Source organism: Lagopus leucura, unplaced genomic scaffold (assembly GCF_019238085.1).
Source record: "Lagopus leucura isolate 7727_CA_CO unplaced genomic scaffold, USGS_WTPT01 Super-Scaffold_73, whole genome shotgun sequence".
Lineage (NCBI taxonomy): Eukaryota > Metazoa > Chordata > Aves > Galliformes > Phasianidae > Lagopus > Lagopus leucura.
In genome coordinates this window covers 26,526,614-26,539,626 of record NW_024962252.1, presented here as the reverse complement: position 1 = coordinate 26,539,626, position 13,013 = coordinate 26,526,614, and the positions used below count along the sequence as shown (strand labels likewise).

At 40.6% G+C, this 13,013-nt stretch overlaps 1 protein-coding gene across 2 annotated transcripts in view; it reads left to right on the top strand.

Annotated features, from left to right (window-relative positions):
• The window catches only part of SNAP91 (synaptosome associated protein 91), a 68,737-nt gene extending 64,265 nt beyond the window's left edge, over nucleotides 1–4,472 (top strand). For both annotated transcript variants that reach the window (XM_042890543.1, XM_042890533.1), the window contains 2 exons: nucleotides 1,893–1,993; nucleotides 3,055–4,472. In XM_042890543.1, coding sequence (XP_042746477.1) covers nucleotides 1,893–1,985 — 93 coding nt within the window. In that variant the 3' untranslated portion in view covers nucleotides 1,986–1,993; nucleotides 3,055–4,472. The remainder of the gene's footprint in view (nucleotides 1–1,892; nucleotides 1,994–3,054) is intronic.
• Nucleotides 4,473–13,013: the final 8,541 nt, after the last annotated feature.

The following is a 13,013-nucleotide window of genomic DNA, read 5'->3' as shown; positions in this document are numbered from 1 at the left end:
TGGTGTTAAGTAGGAGCCTCCTGTGCTCCAGTTTTTGCGCACTGCCTCTTGTCCTGACACCTCTCTTTATGTTTGACCAATATACCTAGACATTACTGCTGGATATTATCCTGGATATTATCATATGTAGTGATGCTTCAAAGCAGAACAGATTAGTCTGAAAAGATGGTAGTCATTCAGCAGGCAGAAAATAGTAAAGAACTGCAAAGTGGTCTCTAGCCCCCAACACAGAGTAGTGCACTGCTGTAGTACTCACACATTACTTATGTCATTCAGACAACCATCTGTCCTGCAGTCTGTTCCTCATCATGCAACTGCCTACCTACCAGCTGCTACCTGAAAGTCCAATCTTAGCAGACTTCAGTGTCTGAGTGCTTCTGCCTCAAATGCTTCACTTGACAAGAATTGTGCACTAGCAGATTAGGTGCTCGAAATGGATCTGAAGAAAAAGTAATTCAAGCTAATCTTTGGGATCAGATTGTGGAAACTGATCACCCTATTCATAATGCAAGGCAAGTAACCAGAAAATGCTAACATGACTTACTGGCTACCAGGAGGATGGGTCTTTCTTTAATATGACAAAAATATCTAATGGAGTAGTTAATGACAAAGTAGTGAATAGAGACATGCCATCTATCCTGTTGAAAAAGTATGTAATCAGTTGCTTCTTAGATTTACCCAAGTATTCCTTCTAACTTGAAGCTAATAAAATTGGAAATGCAGCAGTCTGTATGCACTCTGGTACAAGTTTTTAGCTGACTGATAGCCACTAGTTGACACAGCATAAGCCATGATAGCTGTTCCAGACTATTTTTCCATAATAAAGATTAGTTTATAGTAATTATGGAAAGACCCTTTCCAGAGGAGAGGCAGGGAACAACTTTCTTGAAGTACTTTTCATCTTATCTTTGAAATGAGTTTCGAGGTAGAAGTTCATGCTGTGAGCCTAAAATCTGTCTTTTGATACTTGAAACGACTTCACCTCTCAGTTTTCCAAACATTAAGTCAAACAATCAACCTGTAGCAAACCGCACTCTTTAAGTTAGAAACTACGTTCTTGTTTAAGTAACTCTGAGTTTTCCTTGTAGAAACGAGAACTTGAAACTACTAGAATTTAGGTCGTCAGTAATGGAGCTCTGCATTTCACACATTCCTGTTTGGTCTTTCCATCTTAAACTGTCTCTTGACACAGATTATCAAGAATGATATTATGGAAGACACAAACACATTTTTCTTAGAGTAGGGTAGTCATCAATGTGCCAGGACTATGTATTAACTACCTGCAGTGCCCTCAGGTAAGGTGGTGATAGTGAGCAGTAAGGGTGGGAGCATCATTTTGCTCAGTAGGGAAAAGGGTTGCATGTAACTTGAAAAAATGGATACTATCTACTGAATAATTCATTTTATGCTTAACAAAAATCAAGAAGAATGTAAGTATAATACAGTCACATCTCCAATACGCTAATGGGCTTTCATTTTTGTTACCAGTGCTGAACAACTTGTATTTAAATGCAAGTTGCTGGATTTTCAGATGTACTCTGCAGCACATGCTCAGTTTATTCTGTACCTTGGTGTTTAACATCTGACAAGTGCTTAACTTCTGTCTGGTTTGACACTCCTAACTCTGTTCTGTCTTGCAGGGTGCAAGCAATCAGCTATGCTAACAAGAATAGGCAGTGTCTGTGCCCATTACATCAGCCAAGCATTGTTAACTTTATAGTAAGGACAGAATTTAAACAATGCTTGAGCAAAATGGCAGCACAGTGAAGTTAACAGCAATGTAGAACTTTCATATGCTTTCAGTGTGCTTGTGTGAGATCCAGCTATACTTACCTAATGCTTGTGTATCCGTATTGCTTTTTTTTTCTGCTTTCCTGGCTGGCGTCTGTTAGCTTTCTCCAAGCCCAACTCCTGCTACTCAGAGTCCCAAGAAACCTCCAACAAAGGACCCATTAGCGGATCTTAACATCAAGGATTTCTTGTAAACGATAAGGTATTTTGTGACTGCCTGCATTTTACACTGCAGTACATATCTGGCAAACAGATGGTGATTAGTCCTGCAGATTAAACACAAAGAGCAGAATTTGTACCTGCAGAGATCTGTAGAAACATGCAATGATAATGTGATAATGTGGTGGTTAAAATGGAAAACTGAATTCTGCATTTTTTAATTCTAGCCTGAAAGCCTGACGTTCGACTACCTTTTGCCAAAAAGTGACTGACAAGAAAATTATCCTCAATCTATAGCTTCTATTTTGTCTTGCTTCCCCTCAGTCAAAGGGTTCACATTTTTTGTTTTCATGAAATTGATATTGAAACAAATAGAAACATAATAAGAGTACATACACTGGAGCAAAACCATGCCAAAGAGGCTTGTTCCATGTTGTTACAAGGAGCTGTGCATTGTTTATGAGAACTTTTGGTAAATTGTGATTGATCTTGCATCCCATCTCATGTGTGGAAACAGATATTGTAGCACAGGTGTGGAGAGAGGAAAAGGGGAAAAAAATAGGGCTGGAAAGAAATGTCAAATTGGATTTAACACTTCTGCATTTTACTTTTTAAATGGATGAAGTAAGGTAAGCATTTTATAAGTCCAGGATAATTTGCCAGGTGAGAAGACAGTATTTGCATATCTCTGAGGCCTTTGCAAGTTCCTTTGCTTTCTACCCATAGCTTAATATTAAGGCTTGTTCTGGGCTTCCTCAGTGCTGGAATTAGCAGCAAGGGATGGGATTGAGCTCATTTTAGCAGGTACCACATGGCTCTTTTTCTCCACATTTCTGTATTCCAGCTTTGAAGGTACTTAGGAATTTCTGAAGATTTCTAAAAGTGGAGGTGCATTTTTTGTTGCTGGGTTCACAGCTTTCAGCTTGTATTTGTAGTAAACAGACTCATAACTGTCCATGGGAACACAGCCACTTTGTTAAATGCTGGTAACAGCTCTGAGATGCAGAAAAGAGTATATTTGGTACTTTCCCCTTAATTTTTCTAGAATGTGCTTTATCTGATTCATTATTTCTGCTTTCACGTAACGCTCTTCTGTTTCCACAGCTGCAGTTTTTCTGACAAGATGATAAAAACGTGAGTTTGGAGTCTACAATTGGATGCTCAGAGTTTCAAAGTGAGCCACCAGTACCAAACCCAGCGCTTACTCAGACTTTCTCTTACTCCTGAAACGTGTAGCACAGCTGTGAAAGTGAACATTAGGAATGTGTACTACCTTAGCTGTTATCCCTACTCTCTCTAAATTTGTGTACTTGGGTTATTTGTGTTTTACAATTTAAACAATGGATGTATGTTTCTGATGCCTTCTAGTGCTTTTCTGAACCTATCCCACAGGGGCAGATTATGCAGCTGTTGTTTGGTGAGCCATTTGGAGCGATGTCTGTGTTTTTTGAAGGTTTCAATGTATATAACTTTTTGAGGACACCTACAATTTCCCTAAGACTCAGTTTCTCCTTTAGCTGTTACAAAATGTAGTGTGATAATACCAGATAGTAAGGAAAATACTTATGGAATTGTGTGGAATACATTTTTTTGCAGTCACAGGAATCTCAATTGTTGTGAAAAAATGTTTTATTTTTGTGGCACTGTATATGTTAAGATAATTTAAAGTAATATAAAGGTAAACTTCCATAACAAGTACTTTTCCAATGATTTTCCAAGACTGAAAAGTCGTATCTGAAAGAATACCATATTTATTGCTGTTTTGATTTTAAAATATATTTTAATTATTTAAGTCTGTTCATTTTAAATTGGCATATTTATCTATCAGTTCTTGCTAATGCACTGAAAATAAGTAAAGGGTCAGTTTCTCTCCAGTAGTTGAAAAAAGCAACCATAGTTGCCTGGCATTAAGGAATTTCAAATCTGAGAGCACTCATTGGTATATCTGTAGTCAGAACATGACAAGTGATGTTATTCACCTCTGTTTAGTTCTTACGTACATCTCTTAATTTAGTGCTTACCTGTGTATGCCTTAGGCTAGTGTTTTCTCCATTTCCCCAACTGCGCTGTGAGTAGCTTTTGTACAGTTGGTGATTAGATTTAATTCTGATCCACAGATCCATGCCCTTTACTGTACATAATGTGTTTCTTTAATTTTTATTTGTTCTCATACTGTTTCTGCTGATGGCTTGGCTTAAGATCTTGACTCTTAAATGAGGTCACTGTTGATCAGTGTTACAAGTGGCTTGGCAGTTCTCTGTAAAAGCATATTGGGTTGGAAAGATTCACCTGAAGTCTTTCAAATTAACTATTTAATCAATGTATGGTACCATTAAGAGTGGATGTATCACAGAGTTTGCTGTGGGGATAACATACACCGTAATGGGAAAGTTCTATAAAAAGTTAATTTCAAAATGGCTCTTCTTTGTATTTCGGTTTAAAAAAAAAAAAAAATAGCAAAAAACAGAAAAACAGAAAACCCCAGTGCATGTGTGCCCTCTGAGATGCAATAAACACCTTGATCAAAGTAAATAACTTGTTGCCATTTTCCTGATCATTCAGATGCTGAGCACAGTAATATGCTTTGAGGGGGAAATACGTATTGTGAGAAGGTTTTTGTGAGAGGGAGAAGAGAACTCTGTAGTTTGACCCATAACACCTCAGAAGTTTTCATTAGAGATGTGAACTCCTAAACTAGAATAATATTGAAATAGTTGTGTGAGAGCTGTGAGAGCTTATGTTACTGGTCCCGATCTCTTTTCTATGAGGTTTCATTCAACAGCTTGTTGAGAGCTAGTGCAGCTATGATGCTACAAGAATTGCTTGTGCTAAGGTTCATCTGGTGACGGGATAAAAGGAAGGGAAAATGTTTAGCCACACCAAAGTCTTTCTGATGGTACACAACAAGAGACCTTTTGATGAAGTGATGAAGTGGTAAAAGAAAAAGTGATAAAGTGGTAGTGAAGGCTGTTTTGTTACAAACAACAGAACACTGAAACAGCTTGGCGAGGTCTGAATTTAGAACTGGACTACAAAGAAATTTCCACCAGCAGGGTGGTGTAATTGCTTAAGAGATTTTTTCACTGTTCAATTTTATTTTTATCCCATTTTCTTTTATTTGCTGCTACTGATCTATCTCGGTTGGCCATTTAAGAGGCTTTTAATATATGTAACCCATAGAGTCAGACTGCCCTGTAAATGCCTGGGTTTTGTCACTATTTGAGCACTAAGACCCAAACAAGTTCATCCAGAAAGTCTCATAGTGCTCTCAGGCTCTGATCAGGTGGGTTTTTTGCTCATCCTTGCTATTGCCTGGAGGTCTGACACGTGGTGTTGTGAAGCTTTCTTGAACAAAGTATTGTTGGAGTTAGGGTAGTTTGGTTAGGTTGTGGTTGGACTCAATGGCCTTTAAGGTCTTTTCCAACCTGAGCAATTCTATGATTCTATACCTTTTTCCCAAGGACAGTCATAACCAAGCACTGCATGTGAGGAGATGTGTTCAGACTACTTCATTGGATGTTGTTCTAATTAATGATGCAAAATTAGTTGCATGCACTTTGTTGCCAATAAATGTCAGCTATAACAAAATCTAGTTATTTCTGTAGAACACAGATGCTTCAAGGGGTAAAACCTCACTGTGGAGGCTCTTCCTTTGCCAGGTACTCCATCACTATGTGATAAATGTCTTTCTGTAGCAGGTTCTACAATGCCCCCAGTCCTTGTTCTTCATTCTTGTTAATCTTGTGTAGATCTCATGCCCATGAGCTCTGTGAGAACGTGGTGGTTTCCTATGAAGACAGAAGCTCTAGTGATGTGAGAAATGTGCAGCTCCTCCCCAGGCCTGGGTGCCCATGAACTCAGTTTGCTGAGTTTTGAATGACAGTGGTAGCAAACCTCAACCTGGCTCATTACTTGAATGCTTGGGGTTAGTAGCCTCTCACACTGCTTCCCCATTCATCATTCATTTTAGTTCGCTATTTTTGTGATTATTTTTTTAGCTATGTATTTCAATGTGCTCTAACTTGATGTATGGACTTTCCCTGGAGTGATGCTGCTGTTCCCCAAGACAACAGATGAAAATCTGGAAGTTGAGGACTGAATTGTTATCTTCTAAGACTGTATTTCAGACTGGTTGAAAAATCATGCTGCTACCTAAACTTCTGTTCCTAGGATTTAGTAGAAGAACTGAAAAAGCTAGGGACTTGCCTTAAAAAGATCAATCAGATGGAAATTGCTTTGCAAATGCAGTTGATGCTTTGGTAATATAGGATATATTGGATGACAGATCTAGTGCATGATATAGCCACTAGCCATAACTGACATAGTTCTGTTTTTCTGGTATGGCTTTTTGCTCCTGATCCTCCTTTCCCATCTTTCCCACTAAAATGAGAGCTGCCTGCCTAGACAACTTATTCTTCATGGGAAAAAAAAAGGTCTCAGTAACAGCAGTGCAGATCTACCAACTCTTGATGCTTAGAAAAGCCGACCGAAACTTCCTATGGTAGAAATAATGATGGTAACAGTAAGATGATGTACAAATCTCTCCTCTGAAATATGAAATATTCAGAAACTTTATTAAAAGAAAACCCCTTTCCCTGCATGTTGTGTATTGCTAGTGCTGTGAGAAATGTGGGTGGTGGCAGACACTAAAGTACTGAAAGAGCTAAACAAGAATTTCAGAGATGGAATTACAGAAGGCGAGAGTGGGCTATATGTGTTTTAAAGCAGCCAGCACCGGTATTTTTTCTGTTCCAGATTTTGGCTCCTAAAGCTTCGCCTCCTCCTTCCTTCCCCTTAATTAAACTCTGAGAACCATGTGAGTAGCAAAAGACTGGTGCTTGTTTTGTACAGAAATCTTCTAATGCAGTTATAGATGTAAGGGCCAAATATGAGTTACCAAAGGTGGTAGTGCAGAGGCAGAAACTCAGCACACAAAAAGTGGAGAAGTGCAGAGGAGTGGGGATAAACATCCACTGCAAGGATTGAGGATAGCACACTTCTCATCTGGCTGTGTAGATGAACCTTTGAAAGGTTGATCAATCTACTCTGCCATGACAGAGTAAAGCTCCTCCATCCAGGTGTTCGTGGTTGAGTGTGACCCATATTTTGGAAATACAGCTGTCTCCTGATTTAGTATGATGTAAGCTCTTTGTCAGATTACCTTGCTGTTGTAGATGCCCACAGTAGCCATCTTTCTCAGAGGCCTTATCAAAGCACTAGCCCACTTCAATGGAAACAAAAATTTCATAGTGCTAAGAGACAGCAGATCCAGGGAAAGCAGAAGGTACTCCGTCAGTGTTGAATTGGCAGTTGGAGACAATTGAGTTGCCCACCACAACTGCAGGGACTGGTAGGCTCTCTGGCACATGTGTAAATGTACTGGGTTTTGTGAAACGCCACTTTAATCCAGGAGTAGAAAAAAAAAAAATTTCTATGGTTGGTTGTACGACTTAAGCTTTGTGTATCTATAACACGTCTATAATTGTACCCAATCATTTTGTCCAAGAGGATTCAGTGATTCTTACTAGAATAATACTTTGCTACCTCCAGCTGAGTTAAAGTATAGTTTCAAAACCCCAAAATCTGGCTTTATTAAAAAAAAAAAAATCTAAGAGTAGAGTAGATTACTTTCAACAGGAGCTAAACATAAGTTCGACAGACTAGCAAAGCTGCTTAATCTTGGTTAAAAATGGGGAGAAGTTAGTAATATTGAGACCATGCCATATAATTAAAATTGTCACACTATATAAATACTAGTTCAGGCTTTAGAGCATCTTTGAATCGACTGATCCCTTCTGAACCTTGGTACAGACCAGCTTCTGTTGTTCATGTAACCTCAGACACACTGAGGTTTTCATATTTCATAAACTTATGTGAAATGAAGTTGAGATCGTGATTTGGCTAATGTTGCATTCAACTGGCTTTTTTTAATTATTATTATTTCTCTCAAATTTCCTTTTAAATGTTAAGCTCCAACACATGCAGATGAAATCATAATCTTATTACCACGGTGCTCATAAAGTTTTGAGCAAAAGTTGATTCAAATTTCTGAACAAAGATACCATTCAAAAATACGGTTCTTTTCCAAACATAAAGAAATTACATAATGGTGGCAAGAGTTTCACTTTTTGTTTCATCATTTAAAATGATAAACAGTAATCATAATTCATGTGCACTTCTGGCATTCATCTTACACCTATGTCATTAGTGTAGTGAAATCTGCTCTAGAGAAGTGTCGTGCTGCTCTCTCTCCCCACAGCATGGTATTTTGCATCCAGGTTTTCTGTAGGATTTCAAGATCCTGGCAAATTTTTTTTGTTATAAAGCAGCTTATGTGTCTGCTGAAATATTTTGCTTCTTTAGACGTTTGGCTTCATCACTGACCATCAGGATTGATTCTCATCCTACTCTATCATTTAGTCTGGTTTGGGCATTTTTCAGAGAGCTTACTTTTTTAACCAACAACCAGTAGGGGCTGGATGTGGGTTGTTTGGGCTTTTAACAGCTTTTTAAAATACCTCAAAGAATTTGCTACGTATCACAACCTATAGCTCCCTTTAGATAAGTATATACTGAAGAATGGTCTGTTAGAAGGGGGAATATAATGAGGGGGAGCTATATGGAAGAAGGGGACAGACTGTTTAGTAGGGTCTGTTGTGTTAAGACAAGGGGAAATGGTTTTGAACTAAAAAAGAGGAGATTTAGACTGAATATAAGACAGAAGTTTTTTTACAAGGAGAGTCATGTTGCCAAGAGAGGTAATGGATGCCCTGTCCAAGGAGAAATTCAAGGTAAGGCTGGACTCTGAGCAATCTGATGTAGCTGTATGTGTCCCTGTTCGCCACAGGGCAGTTGGACCAGATGACCTTTAAAGGTTCTGTCCAACTCAAACAATTCTCTGTTCTGTGAAATGGTCTGCATTTCTCTCAAATGTAAATTGCAGAGGCACAGAGAGCTGTGAGCCCTGGAAGCTGCAGTGATGCCTGTGGTGGGACGTGCTTCACTGACGCTTTCTGCTAGCAAGGAAAATCCTCCAGCTCAAACCTGCAGTACTGCCTTTGCTCCTTTGGAGATCCACTCTTACATGTTAAAGAAAGCACCTTGAAAACACCAGATTGCAGGTGGTTGGTCTAGAAATCCTGGCGTGAAGTGGCCAGGCTGGCAAAGGAGCTGTTTTGAATCCAGTTTAGTCTGTGTGAAGGGCCCATGGTGGACGTGCTGCTTTGCTGCTGCAAAGCTGGGCTGCAAGCTGAGCTGTATAAATGGATGACAGTTACCTTGTAGGCCATTGTACATGCTTCTGAAACAGGAAAGCTTTATCCCTTCAATAGAGCTGGGATTGTTTTGCAAACGGAACACAGGGAAATAGTGCAGATAAAACGTAGCTACACCACCTACAGGTGGGATTTCCAGCCTTAATCCTGGATTAGCACTGGCAAACTGCTCAGCTGCATGGAGATGTGTGTCACTGTGCTGGCACCAGTCTGGAACAGTGGCTGGCAGAAGCCTCATCCACACCAGCTACCAGCACTGTGTACTCAGCAGATGTGTGGGTGCTGGCTGGGTGTGGAGACCAGCAAGCAGCAGCAGCCCCAGGCAGCCCACCAGGATCTGCCTCTCCCCACTGCAGGTCCTGGGGCTGCACAAGCCATTTGCAGCCTGGTTAGGGTAATCATACTAATAGCATCAAATTGCTGTTATTTTTGCAGTCAAAGAAATGAGGGAAATTTGGTAGAGCTTCACTGGGGACTCAGGGGAAGAGGATGTGTCAGGTGATTGAATTCCATTCTTGCTGCTTGTGTCCAGCTGGTGCCCTGCTTCGTGAATGCTTCAACATGCTGCACGCTGCATTGGGACAGTCAGGAGCTGACTATATGTAAGCTTTTAGAAGTGCAAAAGAAAACAGAGAAAAGCTGCTTTGTTAGCCTCTGTGGGAATGGGTAGAGCATGGGAAGTTGCTGTCATTAAATGTAAGAGATAAAAGGGTGCAAGCCTGAGCTGGGAAGGAACACGCATCTCTGGGTGGTAACTGTCTTATACTAATGCAGTCCCTGAGTTCCTCCAAGCTGAAGAGGAGGAGGTTGGAGCTGGTCCCTGTGTATGTGTGTAGCACACTGGGTTTGTACAGCACACCAGCCATGCTAAAGCTGCTTTCAAAGGCAGGACCCTGTAAGGACAGCTCTATCCCCTTAAAGGAGTATTATGCTATTAGTGGCAGCTGTTCTTTGGGGGTTTTTTTAAGGCTGCAGACAGAGTGCTTACCCTCATATTGTTGAATGCGTAGAGGTCAGATTTAATTTAGTCCCAGCTGGTAAGGAAAAAGTCAATCGGGAAGATGCAAAGGATGGAGCCCTTCAGTCACATTAGCTGCAGTACTTGATCACAGATCACAGCTGCAAAAGGTAAACTTGCAAGCAGTAAAGTGTGAGATCTAAATTGGACACTAAGAAAACACGTTTTTATTTTGAGCATTGGCTTTCTTTCTGCTTTTTTGAAAAGAGCAGACCTTCTTACAGATCACAAATGCCTATTGTGCATTACTCTGTAACATATAAATATGTATAATGTGCAGCGGGTCAAATTTCCCTCTAAGGTTCACTACTGTAAGTGCTGCAGTGTTTGTTTGGTTACTGGAGTTTACCAAAACGAGTTCAGTTTCAGCCCACCATTATTAAAAATGACTTCATACATCCTCCCTGGATACATATAGAAAACTGTTTTTAGAGACACTAATATACTAGAAGGATGAGAAAGATGAGGAGGAACTAAGAAGACAGAAGAAGAAAAGATAAAGAACATAGCAGAATGGCTGAGATGGAAAGGGACCAGACAGTCCCAGAATCTGGTACTGTCTGGCCAGACCCCCACTCTATCAGGAACACCCAGAATAGGGTGCCCAGGTCCACATCCAGGCGGCTTTTGAAGTTCTCCAAGGAAGAAACCCCACAGCCTCTGTGCACCTTGTGCCAATACTCAGGCACCTGCATAGAAGTGCTTCAGGGAATCTCCTATGCTCCAGTTTCTGTCCATTTCTCTTATCCTGGCATTGGGCATCACTGGAAAGAGCCTGGCTTCATTTCTTTGCACCCCACCTTCCCTTCAGGTATTTATTGATGAGATCCCCCTGAGCCTCTTTTTCTCCAAGCAAGGAGGAGACAAAAACTCCAGTGTTCATGCTCAGATGCCTCTGTTTATACCACCATTCAAGCAAACCATGCCTGAGCCCAAACTCAGACAACGCAATAGATCCCTGCCTGGTGGGGACAAGCTGGGATGGAAAAATGTTTGCTATGTTCTACCTAAATTAAATACAGTTCTTGTCTTAGCGATTACTCTTAAAATATTTTTTTCCCTCATATTACTCATAAATCCCATTGGAGTAACTCCACATTCTCTCCCTCTCTCTCTCTTTTTTTTTTTTTAATTAAATTTGTCAGCAGCTTTGGTCTCTGCTCTGCAATCATTAGCACTGGTTAGCCAATGAGTTAATCATTCAAAAGAAGGCAAAGGAAAGGAAAACACAAGGGTTGATTTTTACTGTAAGAAAGACAAAGGTTTTATTTTCTCCCGTTCCAGAGAGTACTTTGGGTTTTTGCTGCTGATTACAACTTTCACCTTTCCCTTCCGCACCCTTCTGTGTCTGCAGCCACAGAGGTGCCACCAGGACAGGCCCTTCAGCTGGGATTAAGTGAAGTTGACACCGGAAATTCATCCAGAGTTGGAAATCAATGGGAGGGGAAGGGCTGGAGAGCGCAGTAACTGTAGCTAAAGGGCAGCTGAGTAATTCCTCTGAAAAAATGCCCAATTTAGTTTCATCCACTGTTTTCCAGCATTTTCACATGGAAATGCAGAGCCATAGCAACCACAGTAAATATGGTGCATACATAACTGCCAAAGAAGCACAATCTTTATCAAATATGTGTATAGCTTTTGCAGTGCATCTGACCTCTTTCTTAGCTGCAGCCTTGTTAAGGTTCAAAGATGTGCTCCAAGTGAGAGGAATGGGCAACTCATCAGGGTGCTATTTGTAACCCACCTAAGACATAGCAGTGGCTTTGAGGTTTCAGTGGTTGCTATTGTTTGCTCAGGTCATACATTTGGTAAAGATGCTGGGCATTAGAACCACATCAGGAAAATACTCACAAGAGGAACTGGGCTCTGTCAAAACATTTTAGGCATGAGTTGGTATTGGGTAGGATGCTACTAGGCCCTTGCAAACATGAAACCCATATTATGTCCTGAATTGTGCCCTCCATAGGAGCAAAAAAGACCCTGCAGAGGACGCACTCTTCAGTTGTGGTTAGGGACAGAGAAACATCTCTCAGGCATGAAGCCATTCTCCAGGGCAATGGCAAATGGTACAGCCTCAGCAATGGGAAGGTTTAAGCACTGTTCCCAGTCACACATGGACCTTAGTCCAGGTGAAAAACCTGTTGGTCCTATTTGTTGCCATGTGGCCCTTTCTCCTCCTCCATGGACCCCCGGAGATGTGTGGGAGCCCCTGTCGGACCCTGTTAAATATTGCTTGTATTGGATAGGGAGGTAATTGCTGCTGTAATCACTTCTAAACATTCCATGAAATAGTCCCAAACAGCTCTCGTTCTTGCCAGAAACCTCTCCTTTTACTGCCAGTGATCAAATCACCACTGGACTCAAGGGCACAGAGATAAGATAATGCTGAGAGCCGGCTCTGTCACATTTTACATATTTCTGACTTGGCCTACTTCAAAAGTTCTCCAAGGTAGAAAATACAACAATTGCTAACTGCAGAAACAGAACTAATTGCTTATTTTAGAATTAATAAGTTGTGGCATAGTCTGTGAGTCACTTCCTTGCTGAGCCTTTTTTTTTTTAATCATCAAAGTTGCTCACAGCATAATTATCTTGAAGACAGGAGTAGGCAGGGAAAATTTTCCCATAGCAAATTTAAAGAGACATTCATTAGTATCTTGTGAAGCCGCAACCAAGAGGATCCAATGAGAACCTATTAAAGATATTCACAGAACTGAGTCAGTTCAATGACAACGTGGCTGACAAAGTGCATTGTGAAAGAGGAAAAGAAA